The sequence below is a fragment of the Cherax quadricarinatus genome, chromosome 27 (genome assembly GCF_038502225.1).
Source record: "Cherax quadricarinatus isolate ZL_2023a chromosome 27, ASM3850222v1, whole genome shotgun sequence".
In the NCBI taxonomy this organism is placed as follows: Eukaryota; Metazoa; Arthropoda; class Malacostraca; order Decapoda; family Parastacidae; genus Cherax; species Cherax quadricarinatus.
This window is the reverse complement of record NC_091318.1, coordinates 38,125,202-38,147,721: the sequence shown is the minus strand read 5'-3', so window position 1 is coordinate 38,147,721 and position 22,520 is coordinate 38,125,202. Positions and strand designations below refer to the sequence as shown.

At 37.9% G+C, this 22,520-nt stretch overlaps 1 protein-coding gene across 1 annotated transcript in view; it reads left to right on the top strand.

The window, feature by feature from the left end:
* Window positions 1–470: 470 nt before the first annotated feature.
* LOC128691016 (putative inorganic phosphate cotransporter) overlaps window positions 471–22,520 on the top strand; it is a 46,352-nt gene continuing 24,302 nt past the window's right edge. Inside the window, exons 1-3 of the mRNA XM_070089265.1 lie at window positions 471–633; window positions 12,710–12,951; window positions 19,108–19,285. Coding sequence (XP_069945366.1) covers window positions 534–633; window positions 12,710–12,951; window positions 19,108–19,285 — 520 coding nt within the window. The 5' untranslated portion in view covers window positions 471–533. The remainder of the gene's footprint in view (window positions 634–12,709; window positions 12,952–19,107; window positions 19,286–22,520) is intronic.

Genomic DNA, 22,520 nt, shown 5'->3' with positions numbered 1-22,520 from the left:
TTGCGAGTTCCTTGCATTGTTAATATCTCTAGTAAGGCTGATGCATGCAGGATATGAGATGAAAAGCTGTAAGCCTTCTCCCTGAAAGCTGGCTGCCTTGGATCAAAGTCTAGTGCAAGCTGGACTCCAAGGTATTGGTCCAGTGTGGGTAGATTGGTAAAGCACTGCGTACCTTGTTCCAAGGTTCGTAGGTTCGAGTCTCCTTCAGCCATAGATCAATGTTTGCGTATATATATATATATATATATATATATATATATATATATATATATATATATATATATATATATATATATATATATATATCTTATTTTTCTCTTGCCCAGTGTTCCTAGAGGATGAGATGAAATAGCTTGTCTCCACCTGCATGGTGGGCTAAATATCCATGGCTAGATATGGTTGGCTAACGAAATCAGTTTCTGGTTTACCTCTTGTAATCAATGCGTACCACCTCCTTCCTTAAGTAGCCAAGCTCATGAGTGTCAGCTTTCACCCCACAGAATGGACTGTTGTCTGCTCTTCCTTATCTGGTTATGTGGATCTTCAGCCTGGTGTATTGCAGCATTGTTGACAGGCTCCTCGCTGCTGGCAAGGTCTCTAACCTGGCCGTCAGAAGGGTCTCCATGAGCATCGGTGAGTGGTGAACTTAACAGAAATATTTGCGGCAATGTTATCTGTCACGTATTGAGCTGATTTTGTGTATATTGCTTTCCTATGCTTTTGTTGTGAGGTTACTGTATGATCTCTGTCTACTGTTGGGATAATGTATGTGAGTATTTGGCCCTATCCTCTCTTGTGGTGAGGTGATAGTGTATTTGACTAGTCTATTCCTTCAGAGTGGTCGATTTTGTGAATGGTCCTGGCCTGATGGCCTGAGTTACCATATACTCTCTACATTCATTTAACAGTATCATACTGACCACACCCCTACCTTCATTGTTACTGAATACACTCACCTCCACTCGCTCGTACTTATCATATAGAGGACTTGCTTACACTCATTCCTGTCTTATACTCTCAACATATATCTCAGTCTCTCAACGCCACCTTCGTATTTTCCTGGTACCTACATTTTCTCCCGTCCTCAGACTTGTCATCCATTAATTAGTCTGACTTGTCCTGTACTACCCAGCCTCAGACTTAATGAGACACTTGTGCAACATCTGGGTATCTTTATTCTGGAAAAGTTTCTTCAGCTAGATGCTTGTTCAGTCCAATATACAGAACAGTGAAGATAAGAAGGAGTTTAATTAAGGTAACCAGTCCCTCATCCTGGAGTCGATGTGTTCTGATCACCTCATATCTTCATCATCTACCATTCTTTGTGATGAGTAAGACACGTATGCAACAGTTAGGCATCTTTATTCCGAAACGTTTCGCCTACACAGTAGGCTTCCTCAGTCGAGCACAGAATAGTTTAGCAGAAGTAGTAGAGATGTGAATACGATGAAATCAGTCCATCGCCCTTGAAGACGTAGTTTTGAAGTGGTCAGTATGGAAACTTATATATTCCCACAGTATATAAATCTCCATACCGCTGTTTAAACTTTAGGGAGGTGTGAACGACATAATTTTTTTTTTTGGTCCAATTTCTATGAAATTTTTGCTGTGATTTAGGCAGCATTTGAAGCCTACATATTGTGTTCTTAGTGACTATTTGCCTTAAAAGAGAGAAAAAAGTAAATAGTGCCCTATTCTATAGGGCATAAAACTCTCCTTTATCTACAAAACTGGTAAGGCATACAATGATCTAGTTGACATCACATGAAAGATAAGGGATACGTCATCTTGATATCAACATCGTTTGAGCGTAAATGTCAATAGATTGCATAATAAAAGATGTTGAAGTTTATGTTTTTTTTTTAAGGACTTATTTGGGAGAAAATAAAATCAATAATAACACAGTGGTAAAAAATATAGCACATCCCCTGTGCATGGCAGTAGAACAATCATTACTCAATAACTTGTGCAAAAATTATGACACTCCTATCAAGACTTTTCGAAGAAAAAAAAGAAAAAATAATGACAATAACTTATTCCTGAGTTTTACATATATTATGTTTTCTGTAAAACTTTATGGTCAGAGCATGCAACATTCCAGCATGTTGCGAACCTCAAATTGTGTTGACAGCCCATGGGTGACTGAGCTGGTATCACTCCCTACACTTGAATGGAGTCCTCGGAGAAGTTGTAATGTAGTGTATTTAGAATGAAACAATCATAAAAATTCCAATTTTTGGTGGAATAAAAACACGAAATGCCATCATGTCTTTTTGATGACAACAAGAATAAAAAAATTACATGTTTGGAAAAAACATACTTAGAAATATAATGGAAACAAGCTGATTACATCAACATGTTGCCAGAATTATGTACTATTCTTTTGTAAGAAAACATTTTTTTCCATAATTTTTCAATTTTCCTTTTTTATCCCTCCTAAATAACTTGCACCTCCCCTCTCATGTTTCTGACTATGAAGCAAAACTCGTCTCAAGGCTGAGGGATTAGCCACATCAAATCTACGTCTTGAAAGGTGATGGACTGATTACATCGTATTCACATCTCTACTGCTTCTGCTAAACTACTCTGTACTCTTCTGAGGAAACCTACTGTGTAGGCTAAACGTTTTGGAATGAAGATACCTAACTGTTACATATGTGTCCTATCAACTTGTCGGTACTGTGTACCATTTTCATATTCATCGTTCTTTGTATTGGACTTAAGAAGCCACTGGCTGGCAGAACATTTCCAGAGTAAGATATTCAAATGTTACAAAAGTGTCTCATTTATAAATTTGTCGGTTTCCTAAACCATTTATACAGATTTGTCTACCATTACCCATACTCAGACTTGTCCTCCAATACTTAGACTCAGACTTGTGCTTTAATATAGACTGAGACTTGTGGTCCACTTCTCAGAGTCAGACATGACCTTCTCCACCCACATTCAGGTGTTGTCTTAGACTAACCAGAATTTGGTTCCAGTATGATCAGCGATATTTTTGTCTGTCTTGAGGAAATAGTGAAGTGTTATTGTGATACCTTGCTAACTGTAATAGTATTTTAGTGTCAAATCTCAATGTGTTAAACGAGGAAGTTCTACTTCTCGTGAAGATAAATAAGAAATTGAAAATTTGCTTGGATTAAGTATAACAATGTGTGTGAGACTGTTCGGGTTAGCAGAAGAAAACAGGTAACCAGAAGTGAGGAAGATGTTGGTAATAGTAACAAGTGAGAAGTGGGGTTACAGTAATGGAAGAAACTTCAAGTTGATGAAGGTTGTATGTGTAGATTTCAGCAAAAGAAATCGTTTTTCTGTTCTCTAGGACGAATATGCTTCTTTGATCAGTGACGATATAGGTACCACTTACTCCTTAACTAACAAAGGTAAAGATATCCTCGTTGCCGGCGACTTACAAATTAGATAAGTGGACCGTGCCTTCTGTAACAGGAATAGAAAGGTGAGACATAGTCAACAGGTTGAGTAATATTATGTTGCAGGAAGTAGTAGTAGTCTATGTTGTAGGAAGTAGTAGTAGTCTATGTTATAGGAAGTAGTAGTAGTCTATGTTGTAGGAAGTAGTAGTAGTCTATGTTGTAGGAAGTAGTAGTAGTCTATGTTATAGGAAATAGTAATAGTCTATGTTGTAGGAAGTAGTAGTAGTCTATGTTGTAGGAAATAGTAGTAGTCTATGTTGTAGGAAGTAGTAGTAGTAGTAGTGATTGTAGTAGTAATGTTAATATTAGTAGCAGTAGTAGTACTAGTAGTAGTTGTAGTAGTACTACTACTAGTATATAGTATTAGTAGTATATAGTACTAGTAGTAATAATATTAGTTGTTTTTGCTGTTGTTGTAGTATTAGTACTAGTAGTAGCAGTAGTAGGAGTAGTAGAAGAAGTAGAGTAAGTGAAGGAAACTCTAGGTTGCTACGTGATGGCAGGTTTGTTATTTCGAGTAGAATTCTTGTTAATACATCAGAAGGTATTAGGACGAATATCTTCGGAGGTATTAGCCAGAACTCTAGTCAGAACAATTAACCCAGCTATCACAAAGCAACTTCACTTACAGCACAACTGATACTTCTGCTATTACTACTACTGCTACTACTGTTATTACAACTACTGCTACTGCTGCTGTTACTACTACTACTACTACTACTAAAGAAGAAAAAGGCACAATTCCGTGACTGGAACAATGCACAAATAATTCACATATAGAAGAGAGGAGCTTATGACTTTGTAAATGGTCCAAGACGGATCGAAACGTCGTCGTAAGCTCCTCCTGTGTTATTTGTGTACAACTACTACTTACTTACAGCAGAAGTATCAGTTGTGCTGTAAGTGAAGTTGCTTTGTGATAGCTGGGTTAATTGTTCTGACTAGAGTTCTGGCTAATACCTCCGAAGATATTCGTCCTAATACCTTCTGATGTATTAACAAGAATTCTACTCGAAATAACAAACCTGCCATCACGTAGCAACCTAGAGTTTCCTTCACTTACTCTACTTCTTCTACTACTCCTACTACTGCTACTACTTACATGAACCAGTAAGCCTACTGCAGTGCTTATGCTCTTTCACCTCACGTGGTGCCTATATATATCCTCTGTCTCCATATATTGTTTATAACGGCGTCGCATATGTTGTACAAGTGTTCTTTTACCTAACACATTACCTTTGTGATCATTATTTACTTTCTGTTAAACTGTAGAAACTGGTCAGCAAGCAACAATAGAGACAGTAGATGAGCTAGGAATAATTGCGTGTGTAGGAAATATAAATATTATTTTATTAATTGAGAAATATTTCAGCCTGAAAAATCAGGACATATCTTGTGAATCCCACTTACAAGGCTATAATTTATTCGACACTGATCAGGTGGAGTGGTGGTGTAAGTCAGAGTTAATTTAAACTGTTGCAGTTGGTGTTAATTGCTGGCTGGATAAACACTCTAAGAAAAATTCAGTAACATTCACAGACAACTGGGACCTCTTTTATGGCAGAAATGATATGTATGTCAGGGATGGGGTGGGAGCACTGGCCACCTCAGTGGAGGGAGCTGTTAGGTCTTAAGCTAGAAATATATAGTGGTATGTGTTTTTGTGGGAAATCAATGAATTCTCAGTGTAGCGATAGTGTGAGTTTTAAGGAAACGAGTTATAGGCAGAATGAGGTAGAATTATTGGTGAATATTGGAAAGGCAGTGGCACTAGGTGACAGGGAAAGTAACAGGTACAGTGGAGGAACAGAAATCAGCAGGAAGAATAAAGAGATTGAGGTTTTTTAAATATAAATTATACTAATAGTCGTAATGCAAGAAATATGATGAGCAAATTGAGATTAGTTTCAACTGCAGGTAACGTTGATGTTTTTGCATTAACTGAGACATGGTTTATTATGAAAAATCAGGACATGCCTGCTGAATGTTACATTCAGGGTTTTAAATTGTTCCAAGTAGACGAAAGTATCGGAAAGCGGGGTGGGGTGGCACTCTATGTCCGAGATCGTTTAAATTGATGCATAAAAACAGTATAAAATATGAAACACATACTGAATCTGTTTGGGTAGAATTTTCAGAGCGGCAAGAAAAATTAATTTGAGGCGTGACATACCGTCCCCAAACTTAGATAGGGACCAGGGGAGACTACTTTGGGAGGAAATTGTTAAGGCCACAAGGCATGAAAACTTAGTAATTCTAGGGGACTTTAACTTTAGTCAGAGTGATTGGAATACTCTGACTGGGAATTTAGAATCTACCTACTTCTTAGAGGTAGTTCAGGATTGTTTCTTGAATATTGAATGGAAGTATGATAGTAGGAATAACTAAGTAACGGTCCCAGATTTTCGCTTAGCAGATTACAATGGGTTTAGAGAACACTTATCATCTGCGGACTGTGGTAACGAAGAGAGCTATCAATATGACAGCTTTCTAAAACACTATACATGCTGCACAAAGAACATTTGTCCCGTATAAAGAAATTAGACTGAATAGAAATGACCCAAAATTGATGAATAATAGGCGCATCAAAAGAGGTGAGGGTCATCCTATGAATCTGTATATTGACATTAAGAGAGCCGTTATAAAGTGGATATGGAAAACTAAACGGGACTACGAAATTAAACTTGCTTGGGATTCGAAAACTAACCCAAAAGGTTTTTTCCAGGTGTATAGTACAAAAATGAGAGATAAGAAAATAATTCTTGGCATCTTACCAACAAGGAGAATGAAATGTGCTATATTTTAAATAATTATTTTCACTCGGTTTTCACTCAGGGAGACACCAATAATATCCCAATAATTAGGTTTTATAGTGGGCCCGAAGAAGATAAATTATGTAATATCACAGTTACTAGAGAAATGGTTATGCAACAAGTAGACCGACAGAAATAAAAGATATCCCAGGCCCTTGACGAGCTTTTTTCAAGGGTTCTTAAGGAGTGCAAAATGGAACTTTGTGACCCATTTACTAATATTTTTAATATATCTCTTCAAACAGGTGTAGTGTCTGATATGTGGAAGATGCCTAATGCAATTCATATTTTTAAATCAGGGGAAAAGTCGTTACCGTCGGATTACCGCCCAATAAACCTGACCTCAATTGTAGGCAAATTACTAGAGTCAGTTATAGCTGATAGTATAAGAAACCATTTCGATAAGCATAATTTGATTAATGTCACTCAACAATGATTCACGAGGGGCCGTTCTTGCCTAACTAATTTACTAACGTTCATCAGTTAAGCTTTTGAGGCCGTTGATCATGATAAAGAATTCGATATTGTTTATTTTGATTGTAGTAAGGCTATTGATAGAGTACCACATAAGAGACTGTTAAAGAAAGTTGCAGCTCATGGCATTGAGGGAAAAGTGCTATCATGGATCGAGTCATGGCAGAGAGTGTGCATAAATGGGGCTAAATCTGAGTGTGATCTTTGAGAAGTCCTTGACGAGGGAATTACTAGTGATATAAGCAAATTCGCTGATGATACAAAGATAGGTAGGATAATCGACTCAGACGTAGATATCACAGAACTTCAGGAAGGTTCTAGCTAATTTCAAGAAATCGGTAATAACATAGGCCAGCACGAAAATAAGTTATGGAAGTTCAAGAGTCAGTAGTGACAGAGTTCTCAGAACACACATAGACAGATTTCAAGAATTATGAAGGATTGTAAGGAGGAACTTAGAAAACCATTGGCTAGTCTTTCCACCAGATCACTGCATTCATAAAGTCTTTAGTTGCCTCATTTGGGTTCTGTTGTTTTCTGTCTAATGTAGTGTGTTGGGCTGAAATTTTCGAACTGTTCCGCATTATATTATTTTTTTTTCAAATTTCCATGGGATTGAGGTTAGAGGCGTTTTCTGACATATTTGAAATTCTAGCTAAACCTTTAATGTGCAGAAGCATTTCGAAGCCACCTTCAAAGACATAATGATCAGTGAATTTTAACACGGTTTTACAAAGTGACATTCTTGCATTATGTATTAACAAACTTTTCTTTCATTAAGATATATGAGAAGGTTAATGACGATAATGAAATCCATACAGTGCATATGACTTCAAGAATGCCTTTGACAGAGTTCCACACTGGAAAATGTTGAAGAAAGGAAGACACAGAATAGGAGAGGAAATTTTCTCATGGATCGAGAAAAGATTGACCAATAGGCAACAGAATTTACATAAATGGGGAGAAATCAAAGAGAGAATGAGTCACAAGCGGCATTCCAAAGGTGTCAGCACATAGATGACAGAAAAAGCAACAATATAGCAGATTTTTCGATGACACTAAAATAGACCGTCAGATAAATTCTTATAGAAACTCTAGATCGCTAAAACAAGATCCGGTCGGAGAAGTGGCAAACAAAAATTTAATATGGGGAAAACACAACTGCCAAGGCATTTAAGAACATGAGAACATAAGAAAAGAGGAACACTTCAGCAGGCCTACTGGCCCATGTGAGGCAGGTCCAAGTCACCTCCCAGCTTCAACCAGTGACCCACCTAGTCACGTCAAGTCAGGTCACATCCACTTATGGAGAGACCATGGGATATTAGACCTATTAGCACAAGCTAGTCAGGTCCAACTCACACCCACTCACACCCGTTAATGTATTTATCCAACCTATTTTTAAAACCACACAACGTCTTAGCTTCTATGACGGTACTCGGGAGTTTGTTCCACTCATCCACAACTCTATTACCAAACCAGTGCTTTCCTATATCCATCCTGAATCTGAATTTTTCCAACTTAATACCATTGCTGCGAGTCCTGTCTAGGCTAGATATTTTTAGTACACTATTTACATTTCCTTTATTTATTCATGTTTTTCATTTATACACCTCAATCACATCTCCCTCTAATTCTACGCTCTGTAGAGAATACAGATTCAGGGCTCTCAGTCTGTCCTCATAGGGAAGATATCTGATACATCAGGTCAACTTCGTCATCCTCATTTGATCGTTTTCCAGTGCGTTTAAATCTATTCTGTAATACAGTGACTAGAACTGTGCAGTATAATCTAAATGAGGCCTAACCAGGGATATATAGAGTTGAAGAACAACCTGAGGACTCTTATTATTTATGCTCTTTGATATGTAGCCAAGGATTCTGCTCGCTTTATTGCGAACTCTCATGCACTGTTGTCTTGGTTTTAGATTATTGCTAACCAGAACTCCCAAATCCTTTTTGCAGTCAGTAATATTAAGATCCACATTATTTGGTTTATATGTGGCATGGTTATTTTCTTGTCCAATGTTTAAAACTTTGCATTTTCTATATTAAACTGCATCTGCCACTTCTCCGACCACTGCAACAGTCTATTCAGATCTTCTGGAGTGGTCTAATGTTCTCATTAGAATGAGTTAGGTGACCTAATTTGGTGTCACCAGCAAACTTGTTTATATCACTATTTATTCCCTCATCAATGTCATTTATATAAATTGTGAACAACAAAGGGCCCAGTACTAAGCCCTGTGGAACACCACTCATGATGCGCTCCCACTCTGATTTCTCCACATTGATGCAAACTCTCTGCAACCTATCTGTTAACCACTATATAATTTAGATCTCAGTCATTCTGGATGCGAAGAAGTTTTAGGTGTTCTGGTTAGCAGTAATCTAAAGACAAAGCAACAATACATAAATGTTCGTATTAAAGCAAATAAATTTTTAGCTTCATTTCAAGAATTATAAATAATGGAAGTCCTACATAATTCTGGTCTCCATATTGCAGAGTGGAAAAATGAACTAGAAAACATAAATAGAAAGATGACAAAGTTGGCCCCATATATCAAAAATCTTTCATTTGAAGATACAGTAATGTGCAGATTAATTGGGACAATAGTGAATTTTGTGATTATCTCGTGTCTTAGTCTCTGGCTTAATTAATGTAGTTTGGGTTCTTTTCTTTTCGGAAGAGTTTACCACTGACTTCTGGTAACCATCCAGCTGTGGTGTTACTGTGCGACTCTCGCCAGTCCTTCAACAGGTGTTGTTCTGTATAACTATTCTTGAGAGTTCTATGAGTGAATGTGATTTCGTCAAATTCTTCCCTTCTTTTCATGATTACTGCTGAAACTCATGATGGGTGTTACACCTAGGAAGCGTGCAAGTATTGAAACTCTTAGAAAACATTAGCTCTGAGGAGCACTGCTTCAAGGAAGATGTGGAATACAACGCAAGAGAATATACCTCACAATGACAAGGCTATCTTAAATAATAGTGTGAAGGATCCCAAGAAAAAAAGCAAAGCTCTGTAGAGACATATGGCTCCCTGAAGGTAGCAGAACTGCCAGAAAGCAGGTAAAGAAACAATTATCGATTGTTGAAATGAAGTCAAAACTGTTGCGAAGGGCACTTGATCATAAAGCATAGATGACAGACGAATGAAGAAAAGTTATATTTTCAAATGAGCCACATTTTGAAGTACTTGGGTATAGATCAGTGGTAGTGCGATGGAGCAAAGGAAAACCTCTTCAAAATGGACTCATTCAGCAAGAGCCAAAATACCCACCTAGGAATGTCTTGGGGTAGTTTTAATGCTAAATACCCAGGACAGCTTGTTGTTGTTGAGGGAACAAAGAAAAGTGAGACATACAAGACACTCCTGGCAACTCATTTGCTTCCCGTTGTGGAAAGACACTTTACTGATGAAGAGAGTGGGCTAAGCGTTTTAAATTGGCCTGGAAACTCTCCCGACCTCAACCCAATTGAGAATTTTGGGGCAATATTCAAACGCATGATCGCGAAACAGGACTATTCAGCTATGGAGAAGCTAATTGCTGCTGTTATTAGGATCTTTCACCATGACGAAGAACTTACTAAAATGTGTTCAACATTGGTTAATTCTATTCCAAACCATTTAGCAATGCTCGTAAAAGCAAAAGGTAATCATATCTCTTAATAAATAAAGTATTTGTCATATCAATGCCTTGTATTTTTCAAGTAAAGAATAATTTTCCAAATAAATGTAATATATCATCGTTGTTCAGATTAATATGCACACTACTGAAGATATACAGAGGACACATATCAATGGAATATAATACCGACGTCGTGTATATCATAATCTTGCGGTATTGATAAATGAGAAACTTGTGCAACGTTTGAGTTTCTTAATTCCGGTAACATTTCGATGGAAGAGGAGGAGGAGTTTGAGGTAATCAGTCACTCAGCCTTGAGTCGATGTGTTCGGTTCATCAGTCATACTGAAAGTGAGGTCAACTCGCGGAGATGATGTACCGCAAGCGAACGAAGTGAAAGAGTGTTAGGTTGAGTCACCAGTGAAAAAAACCCAATTTTGAAAGTAGGTCCTGCCAATAGGTTAGACAAGTTCTGGAGAACTCCCAGCATCATACTCCCAAGATGTTGCTGTGTCCGATAGAATCTGAATAAATGATACTGAAAACCGACAAGTTCATAAGTGTGAAACTTGTGCAACATCTGGGTATTTTTATTCTGGAAACAATTGTTAACTTGTCAGTTTTCTAAGTCATTTCCTGAAATTAGATCAGACTCTTCAACCTCAGACATTGCAACATCAGACTTTGCCTGACTAATAGGCACCACTGGTAACTCTGCCTACCACTGTTCCAGCTCATCTGCTTGCAGTACATAAGCTCCATCCCTGCGAGTATGCTGCACATTTATCAAAACTGAAGGATTGAATGTATCAACTCAAGGCTAAGGAGTGCAAGAAAGGTATAAAATACCGACAATATGAAAGTTAAGACACATGTGCAAAATCTGGAAATCTTTATTGTAGACGTTTCGCCATCCACTGGATGGCGAAACGTCTACAATAAAGATTTCCAGATGTTGCACATGTGTCTTAACTTTCAAGGCTAAGGAACTGAATATCTCAAACTCCTGCTCGTCTTACATCGTTCTCTTCATGAACTGAAGAAGCCTCTGGTTTACGAAACGTTTGCAGGATAAACATACCCAAATGTTGCACATGTGTCTCATTTAACAACTTGTTGGTTTTCTAAAACTATTGTCGGTATTATATACATTAATGTACACCTGGTCAGATACAGCAATCTCGTGTAATCTTAGTTCAGAAAACATCTCTAAAACTACTTACAACCACTGGCTCATCTCTAGGCATGACCTATTTCCACGGGGGAATTCCACCTACCAGTAATAATACCTTCATCTCATCGGACTCTGGTATATAAGCCCAAGTCTTGCTGTCTGTGCTTCAGTTTCATCAAGACGGTACTGAACACCTGCTATTATGCTGAGGGACTGAGTACCTCATCTTTTACTTCTTCAGTCTGCTGTGCTGTATTAATGAAGCTACACTGGTTTGCGAAGCGTCTATGTAATAAAAATACCCAGATGTTGCACAGTTTTCTAATTCTTCTGACTAAGGACACCAAATCTGCTCTCTGTAGGCACATAATTAATGAGGGTTTGACTGAAGAACTCAAATAGAAGATAGTAATAAACTAATGGGAAATGTTCAGCAAGATTAGAGTCTAACCAAGACAGGACAAACAGCAGTGGGTTCATGTTTGAAAACTTTACATTTAGAAAGGATATAGAAAAGCACTGGTTTCACATTAGAGCTCTGGATTGATGGAACAAACTGTTTTAAAAATTAGACACTTGTGCAACATCTGGGTATCTTCATTGTAGACGTTTCGTCATCCAGTTGCTTTATCAATGCATAATCAAGGACATAACTGAAAGACAGTAGAACAATATAAAAAGATGAGGTAATCAGTCCCTCAGCCTTGGAGTTGGTGCGAAGAGCATCGTTGTCATGAAGAAACTGGAGCACAGGCAAGAAGGCTAGCGCTTATTTACTGGCGTCAGATGGTAAGGGATGTGTAGTAGTCGAAGACATTCATTGGTAGGTGGGAGTCCCTAGTGGAGGTAAATCATACCTGAGGGACGGGTTAGTAATAGTAGTAGTAGTAGTCGTGAAGAAGGTTGTGAAGATGTCCTCTGAATCAAGATTCTATGATGTTGCAGTGTCTGACAGATTGTACATGATTGGTATACAATACCAACAAGATGAAAATGTTTATCTTCTTGGTATTGTACTACATTCATGTACAAACTCTAGTAAGAGTCACTGAATGAGGAACCTATGGCACCTTTAAGTATTGGTATAGGGTGAAAGCTGCACCTGCCTACATGGGTCTGTAGGCCTGCTACAGTGCTCCTCCTTTCTTGTATTCTTATCTCTAGATGTTTCCTCAGGTATATTCGGGCCAATGCTTGGTCTCATTGCCATGTGTTTCGTCAACTGCGACGAGAAGCTGGCTATGGGAGTATTGTGTGTGGCAGTCGGGCTCAACGGGGCCGTCTACAGTGGCTATATGTCCTCCCATCAGGACCTCTCCCCTAACTTAGCAGGTTCCCTCTTAGGCCTCACCAACACAGTGGCAACTATACCTGGATTCGTCTCACCAGTGGTCACCGGCAGCATTACTGATGGCAACGTGAGTCGTGTGTATATGTGATTAATTATTTATAGTTACAGAAACAAGTGGTATAATCTTGTCTTCAAATTTTAATTTGTTATATGGATGTTTTAATGAATAATGCTTTAGGAGTTTTTATTCAGTTCATTCGTATCGTTTTCCAACCTTATGCTGTTGTATAGTCTTGTTGTCCATGCCAGTAACGAAAAGAAATATTTCTAGTAAGCAAATTTCTAGTCAAGACTCTACACACAACTCTTTGACTGACGAGTCCGCTCCCCAATTTCTGCTCACATTTACTACATCCATTCTGATTTCTAGTCTTTCATCCCCTAGAGAGTTCGTTATTCACCTCAACTTGTTCTTTCTTGTGTACTCATGCAATTTCCTTCTTTTATAAACCTTTTCAAATTCCTCCATCAACATTAGAAACTTCTCTTAAGATTCTCCCATAAGAACAGTGTCATCAGGAAAAAGCAACTGCGACAACTTCTACTTTGCATTAAATCCGTTATCTTTTCATCCCACATCTCTCCCCAGCATCACAGTGTTCATTTCATTTACAGTCCTATCAATAAATATGTAAGAAAAACATTGGTAACATCGAACATCATGTAAGACCCTCTTTCACAGGAAAATAATCATCTCATCCGTACATACCCTAACCTAAGATTCACCATCCACACAAAAACTTGTTACTTCTTTTAGCAACCTACAACCTTTTCCTGTCTTTGTCCTCTCTACATTCTCAATTAAAACATATGTTCTCTTTGCATTTCCTGCAACTTTTCTTCAGTATCTACAGCTCTGTCATATAATTCCATTTCTCATTCCACTTCACACAGAAAATTTCATGTGCTATCAAGTCCACTTTTATATACGTCCCCATTTTTTATTCTCACTACCCTTTACAGCAGGTACGCAAAGCTTATGTACAGTTCAGGTAATTTTTTGCGGAAACGTTTTGCCACGAGTGGCCTCTTCAGTCCTAATGCTTATCCAATTGTAGATATTTTATACCACTGTCATATTCACACACTGCAACGTAACGGTATCTTGGTACAGAGGATATCTTTGATATCTTTTTTTCCCTAACCACTAATTACAAGTGAGAAGGGTTGGATTAAACAGCGACCTACCCAGTACGTTTGCTACCCAGCCACTCTACTGTCCTGCCGTCAGACATATGCGCCGCACCTTTGACAATTTATTAGTCTCTATTCTGTTACTTCAGTATCACATTGTTCCACACTATGATGGAGAACGCTTCTCCAGGCTGAGGGACTGACCACCTCATAACTACGTCATGAAAGGTGGTGGATTGATTACATCGTCTTTACATATCTTCTGCTTCTGCTGCCACCTCTATATTCTACTGAAGAAGCATACTGTGTAGGCGAAACGTTTCGGAATAGTTACCTAACAATAGAGATAACTAAGAATGAGTTTATATAGTGATTAAATCACCTCTTCTCTGTGAATGTCCTGCACTTTTACCAAGATTAATGGACTCAACATGTCGACTTCAGACTGACGGACTGATTACTTCAAATTCCTTATCGTCCACCGTTTCTCTGCATTTGACTGAAGAAGCCACTGGCTGGCGAAACGTTACTAAAATGAAGATTCCCAAGCGTTGCATAAGTGTTATATCCACCATCTTGTAAGTTTTCTAAAACATTTACTCAAAGAAGCATCAAACCTGGAACCTGCACTACCCAGGAAGCTCCGCTAAGTCATGGCAGCATGGAAAACCCCAGTTGTCCAGCCTCCAGCATCAGGTACAGCACCGACCACTGAGCAGCAGCCTCGTCCAGAAGAGGCTGCTGCTCAGTGGTGGGTGCCCCCTGAGCAATCAAATGAAGTTGACAATCACTTGCTTCACCGAGGTCATATGTGACCTAATAGACTCAGCAGAAAACAAAGAGACATTCAGAACTATTGTGAAGATCATCATTATATTCGTTTTGGACAATGCAGACTACATCCATTATATTTGCAAATGTACCCGACCACCCAAACCTAAACAAGGGGGGTTGCCTGATGGCCTCAGTTCACTCTACTACCTTAAATGCTTTGCAGTAGAACATACAGGGACAATAGGCACAAAATAATTGAATTAGATCGACATCTTCACATGTAAAGGCGTCATAGCTATCAACTTCAGATCCTCAGAAACGTCTCTTTCTAGATCTCACATGGGTCATATTAGACTAAAACCCGTACCAGGAGAGCAGTTTATGACGAATCAGTCAATCAATTAAATTTAAGTTCATTACTTTTGAAGTATTCTTTTAAAGTCTCGCATATTGCATCAACATTGCCATCATACAGTTCAGTTTAATCTAAATAAGTAACCACAGTTTGTCTCAGAATAATACATAATGTTTTAGTTACAGAAATATCATTCCTTTTATATATTAATAAGCTGAATTTACTATTTCCAATATCAGCTTTCAAGTTATCAGTATAATATGGTGTCAGTACATCGTACATAACTGTTCTACATTATGTCCTCCCGAGCCTAAGGGTTCTATATTCAGAACTGTTTGCAAAATGTTCACTTACGTGATCACTTACTCATAATGAACAATGTTCAACAATGAACAAAGTTGTATTTTTCTCTGTTCTTATATCATTGCTAAGTCTTTCAGACTGAAGCGCCCAGGACAAGCTATTTAGAGTTCATAAAATTGAAGTTAAAAATTTTTCGAATTCTAAGTTTTCTTACCAAAAAATAGTGCAAAATTCTGGCAATATGTTGATGCAATCAGCTTGTTTCTATCATATTTCTAAGTATGTTTTTTCAAAAATGTAATTTTTATGTTTTTGCTGTCATCAAGAGGACATGTTGGCAATTAGTGTTTTTATTGTTTTTTGTTTTTACTCGAGAAATTACTATTATTTCATTCTAAATTACTGATAATTTCATTCTAAACAAGTTCTGTGATGACTAAAGTGAAGAGCACAGAGTTGTTGCTGCTTAGTTGCCTCTGGGTGATCAACAATGATAGGGGTTTGCAACACGCTCACTCTGGGTGATCAACAATGATAGGGGTTTGCAACACGCTCACTCTGGGTGATCAACAATGATAGGGGTTTGCAACACGCTCACTCTGGGTGATCAACAATGATAGGGGTTTGCAACATGCTCACTCTGGGTGATCAACAATGATAGGGGTTTGCAACATGCTCACTCTGGGTGATCAACAATGATAGGGGTTTGCAACAAGCTCACTCTGGGTGATCAACAATGAGAGGGGTTTGCAACATGCTCACTCTGGGTGATCAACAATGAGAGGGGTTTGCAACACGCTCACTCTGGTGATCAACAATGAGAGGGGTTTGCAACACGCTCAAATTTGGTGTTTAATCTACATAGAGTTTTATAGAAACAAAAATTTGAATAACTCAGGAATAAGTTATTGACATTTGTTTTACTGATTTGCAATGAGTAATAATAGGAGTGACATGATTTTTTCACACAATATTGATGAATGATGATTCTATTAGTATTCAAAGATATTTTGCAATATGTTTTACCATTTTGTTTTTTATTGACTCTTATTCTCACAAAAAATTCCAAAAAAAAAAAAAATCAAAATTTTTATAATGCAATCTATTGACATTTCTCGCAAAAAAGTTTGAAATTTAGATGATCTAACTCTTTATCTTTCATCTGATGTTGACTAGAACATTGTACAACTTAACAATTTTGTAGGGTAGGGAGGGTTTTATGATCAATACAATTTTGCAATATCTTGCAACTTTGCAACAAGAAGTCCATGCAAACATGTGTATAGGATGCAAACTGCTCCTTAACAACAGCATAAAGTTACACTTGAAATTGGACCAAACACAACAAAGACACAAAATCTGCTCGCTGGACCCCTTGAGTTTCTCGATGTACTTAACTGTTCTTCCATTTTCTTGTGCTCGGCAGTATTATTTTAGCTGCAAGTGAACTTACAAAAACGTTTTGTATCACCGTCCTCTACTTTCCTTAACAATTTTTGGTATTTCAAGTTACTGAGTAACTGGACACTAAATGCTGAATATATTTTTTGCTCATAATAAAGAGTAAGAGAAAATAAAGCGACAATAATAGTAATGTTAACAGATAACATAAGGGAGGGTCTAAACAAAAGCCAAACGGGTGTAATGGATATGTCAGAGAGTCTGTCAGACTGTCAGAGAGTCTGTCAGGCTGTCAGAGAGTCTGTCAGACTGTCAGAGAGTCTGTCAGACTGTCAGAGAGTCTGTCAGACTGTCAGAGAGTCTGTCAGACTGTCAGAGAGTCTGTCAGACTGTCAGAGAGTCTGTCAGACTGTCAGAGAGTCTGTCAGACTGTCAGAGAGTCTGTCAGAGTCAGAGAGTCTGTCAGACTGTCAGAGAGTCTGTCAGACTGTCAGAGAGTCAGAGAGTGTCAGACTGTCAGAGAGTCTGTCAGACTGTCAGAGAGTCTGTCAGATTGTCAGAGAGTCTGTCAGACTGTCAGAGAGTCTGTCAGACTGTCAGAGAGTCTGTCAGACTGTCAGAGAGTCTGTCAGACTGTCAGAGAGTCTGTCAGACTGTCAGAGAGTCTGTCAGATTGTCAGAGAGTCTGTCAGACTGTCAGAGAGTCTGTCAGTCAGTCATAGGTTCACAGCCCAGGACATTATCACTCACGTCAGGTGAGTCACGACAAAACGTGATCTGGACCTGTCAAACCTGAGCTTCACAAAGCTGCTTAGTGTGATGCATTATTAAGCTTATTTTTTTCCATACTTTTACTTTGGCTTTTGTTTATTACATAGATATTCAGCTAGGTTTCGGGAAAAAAAATTAATGCGAAAACGTACGAGATTTCGCGCTATAGCATCTCAAAAAACTAAAAAAAAAAAAAAAAAAAAAAAAAAAAAAAAAAAAAAAAAAAAAAAAACGCGTCCCCACAATTTTGTAAAAAAAAGAAAAAAAATCACTCTAATATAAAAAGAGACGGAAAATGCTAAGTTGGCGACCTGCCAGCGACTGCTCCCAAGTGATGCTAATGACGTCACTCACCTGTCCAACTGGCCATGTCTAATACACGTCTCTTAAGTGCTGACGATTTTTAAACATTTATGGAGCACTTTTTTCGCCACAATATTTACACCTGAAATATACATGTTAATGGTGAAACCTGCATAACATAATTCTTAAATTTAAGAATTTTTTTTTCCCATCATTTTCTCTTTCCATATTTTAACATTTGATAATACTACTGTCCGCTCCTTAACTAGAGTTCTCCTCACTGAAATTCTTCCATTTTTCTTAACTAATATTAGCCTTGTGCTAGACAATTCAACATCCTTTGATTCATAACATTACCAATCATTTTTACCTTCTCTTGTGCACTACACCGACGCACATTCAAACAACTTTCTTTTCTCTTTTAGTAATTTATATACAAGGAATTACTAGTCCTTTACTCCTGTTATTTTTGGTATAAGTAATAGTAGCAAAATATTCCCGTTATCTCACGTGTTTATAAAACAGAGAAAAGACATCAGCAGTCCTACTAGACCCAACCAGGGACTAATCACCCCATATTAACCTCTCCACTTCTTTTGCTGTGTTCATTTTTCAAACCATCTCTGTCTACGAGTGAAGAAGCTTGCTAAAGAGGCAAACATTTCGACAATAAAAACACTCAACTATTACCAGTATCATAAGATACTTATATACTCTGCCAGGCACTTCCAAACTCTACTGATCACTTGCACCAGGCCCGGTGGCCTGGTGGCTAAAGCTCTCGCTTCACACACGGAGGGCCCGGGTTCGATTCCCGGCGGGTGGAAACATTTCGACACGTTTCCTTACACCTGTTGTCCTGTTCACCTAGCAGCAAATAGGTACCTGGGTGTAAGTCGACTGGTGTGGGTCGCATCCTGGGGGACAAGATTGAGGACCCCAATGGAAATAAGTTAGACAGTCCTCGATGACGCACTGACTTTCTTGGGTTATCCTGGGTGGCTAACCCTCCGAGGTTAAAAATCCGAACGAAATCTTATCTTATCTCTTATCTCACTACCAAATATTCCAACTCCACCAAACTCTCACACGCCAATGAATCCTTCCTAATTTTACAAAACACTCATATTCGCTCTGCCAGAGTTTTCTTGTCTAATTTCAATATTATTACCCATCCTTCAGGAAACAGTGAGTGCCTGGAGGACCGTCTTCCTCATCTCGGCAGGAACGTATCTGGTCACAAACACCTTCTATTTGGTCTTCATCTCTGCTGACGTCCAGCCGTGGAATGAACAACAGCCCAAAAAGGTCCCGGACCAGAATTACGAACCCCGTAGTGTGGTCCTGGAACAGGAGGATGGCAAGTTTTTTCTGTTTTGTTACACTGCATTTACTCTCCTTCATCTATTCTTCACTAACTATGGAGAAGCTCTCTTATCCTAATTTAGTATCAACACATTCTTTCCATTTTTTCTACATCAACCTTCTATTCAATCTTTGTCAACACTTTTTCTTTGCCTCCTTTACTCCTCCTTCTGATAATACTGACTCTCCCTTCTTTACTCCCTCCGTCAACACGGATTCTTTCTTTTTTACCCCCTCTGTCAACACTGGTGTTCTCCTCACTCTCTTCTCTCTCTGCTGAAAAAAGTGCAACGTTGGTTTGATTAGGATAGTAGCAAAATATTTACTTGTAACTTTCTACTCTCTGCATTAACAGGTCTTTTTTCCCTGAGCAGAAATATTGATAAGACATGAAAGTGAGAAATCATGGAGTAACAAAATATACACAGCCAGGAACAACACAGTATATGCTTAAGAAGCTTCCGCTATTTGAAGAAACTAGATGAATTTGGAATGGTTTCAGATGTGATATTAATAATAAATGCACACAGATTATTGAAAAGCTTTTGATATTTGGGATTATGATGTAAATGAACATAAAAATGGAAAATAAATTTTCAACTTTATAAATCTGATACTCACAAAAAAAAAAAAAATTCTAAGGTCTCTTCCCATTCTCACAGCACACACTAACATAATAATAATACCCTAACACCTTTCATATATAAAATAAAGTCTTCTAATCATTTACAAAATCTATTATTTATTTGAAGATGACAAATTAAACAGTTCCATTGTAGAGATATTCATGAAACAAACAGGAAGAGGATATAACGTTCGGTATAAGTTTCTAATGCTGTTAAATTTCGGTGTTGAAGATTTGAAAACAATTAGAAGGGCATCCACAAGTTATTTCAGGAAATCTAATACAGTGGAACCACAGCTTACGAGTTTAATCCGTTCCGTGACCTCGCTCGTATCCCGATCTGCATGCTGAGTCAGTTTTCCTCATTTAAATTAATTGAAATGCCATTAATCCATTCCAGCGGAATGGAATAATGTCATTCAATTAATTTAATATTAGCATTAATGACATTTCAATTAATTTGATATTAGCGTCATATTCCTGCTCTCAGGAGGCAGGAATATGACGCTAATATTAACTGTACAGGTTATTTATGTATCACAATTAATCTAATATGACATAATAAACAATATAAATCAAATAGAAACCTGATATATACTCTTGAATGAATAAAATGTATCATTATATGACAATGGTGGCGGCCATAACCTACCTTGTTGAGGGTCAACTGGGGAGACCTTCCGCCATTCCCCGACACTCACGACACCACAATCCCAGCTTATGTGTTCAGTTCCACTTCTCTCCTACAAGCTAGCTGTGTTTGTGAATTGTGTTTTGATCTTTTAATTACCATATCTTGTATCTGCCAAGCAATCATGACACCCAGTAGGCATACTAGTGTTGCTGAATGACTTACTGACTTGACTGAATGACTTACTGACTTGATTGACTGACTTACTGACTTGACTGACTTGCTGACTTGACTGATTGAATTACTGACTTGACTTACTGATTTGACTGACTGACTGACTACTTTACTGACTTGATGACTGACTTACTGACTTGACTGATTGAATTACTGACTTAACTGACTAGCTTACTGACTTGACTGACTGACTTACTGAGTTGATTGACTGAATGACTTGACTGAATGACTTGACTGACTGACTGACTGACTGAATGACTTTAAGTTAGACCTTTTCACCGAAGAGGACCCTGAAATGGTGTCAAGGGCAGCTGATGCCTTACCATCAGTTGTATAATGCACTGCGGGGTAAAAATAGAACAGAAATCCATTACTGAATTTATGCACACTCCAGTACAACCATCGACTTCAGTACCAGAACCTCAATCATCCATCTCAGCCAAGTAGGGCCACAGCACAACTCTCCACTCTCCTCACAATCATCGACAAACACCAGCACCCACAATTTAAGGTAAGAAATACTATCATATCAGTTATAGACTTAAGCAGTAAAAACAATATAATGCTTCACAAAAATGAACTTCAATTATATATTCACTTTTACTTTTATAAGATCTGGAGGTCTAAAAAATGTTGTTTGAGGGGGAAACTCGCATCCTGAAATTTTGCTCGTATACAGAAACAAAAAATCGACCGAGCGACTGCTCGTATCCTGAAAAACTCGTATGGGGGGGGCACTCGTAAGCCGAGGTTCCACTATATCTTTATTTCTTCACTATAAACAGAAAACTGACACAAACACAGCTCAAAACCAATGGTAATCTTCAATTCTCAGAAACCACCATTGAAAACTTAAAATTAATGAGAAGAAGCACTTTTTTATTATGGCTCGGAGATCATTATACACAAAAACACCAACATTTTGAAGATTTCAAGGATCATTTATTCATTCACAAATGGTTGCATGAAAACCATTACTGCAATTTTCTCAATTTCCTCGAAACAATTGACAAATTGTCATCTACTCAACCCAAAATTAATCAAAGCATACAAATTATTAGGACACACCGGTGATTAATGTATAAAACTGATCACAAGAGGCAGTGTCGCATCTCTGCATGGAAACTTATTAAAATTGATAAATTGAAACACTCAAAACCCAGAATCAGTGCTTACCTTTTTTGATAAGTAAAAAAAAACTGCTACAAGGTTAAAGCTGTTTAGGAAGATATTCTCTGATTTTTCACAAAATTAAATAATTTCGAGTTTTTTAGCAAAATGAGCAAATTTTTAATGTTTTACGTACACAGCTCTAAACCCAAATGTATTATTATTTTCAAAAGATGAAACAGCTATTAAAGGCACATTCATATTATTATTTTATTTTTATTATTTGCACATCTGCCGTTTCCAATGGAGGCAGAGTGACCAGTAAAGAAGAAACACTTTCATCATCATTCACTTCAACACTGTCTTGCCAGAGGAGCACCTACACTACAGTTAAAAATAAACTGCTATTCAGCAACATCCCTCATTCAGTGCTCAGGTTCTGTAATTTCCACCTCCAGGAATCAAGTCCGTCTAACTGGTTTCATTGAATCCCTTCATAAACATTAATTTACTCGCATTCTAACAGCACATTAAGTAATAATAACCATATGCTTCGAACCGCTCCTATCTTACACACTCATGCACATTTGTCTGAAGTCCAAGCCCCTTGCACACAAAACCTCCCACACT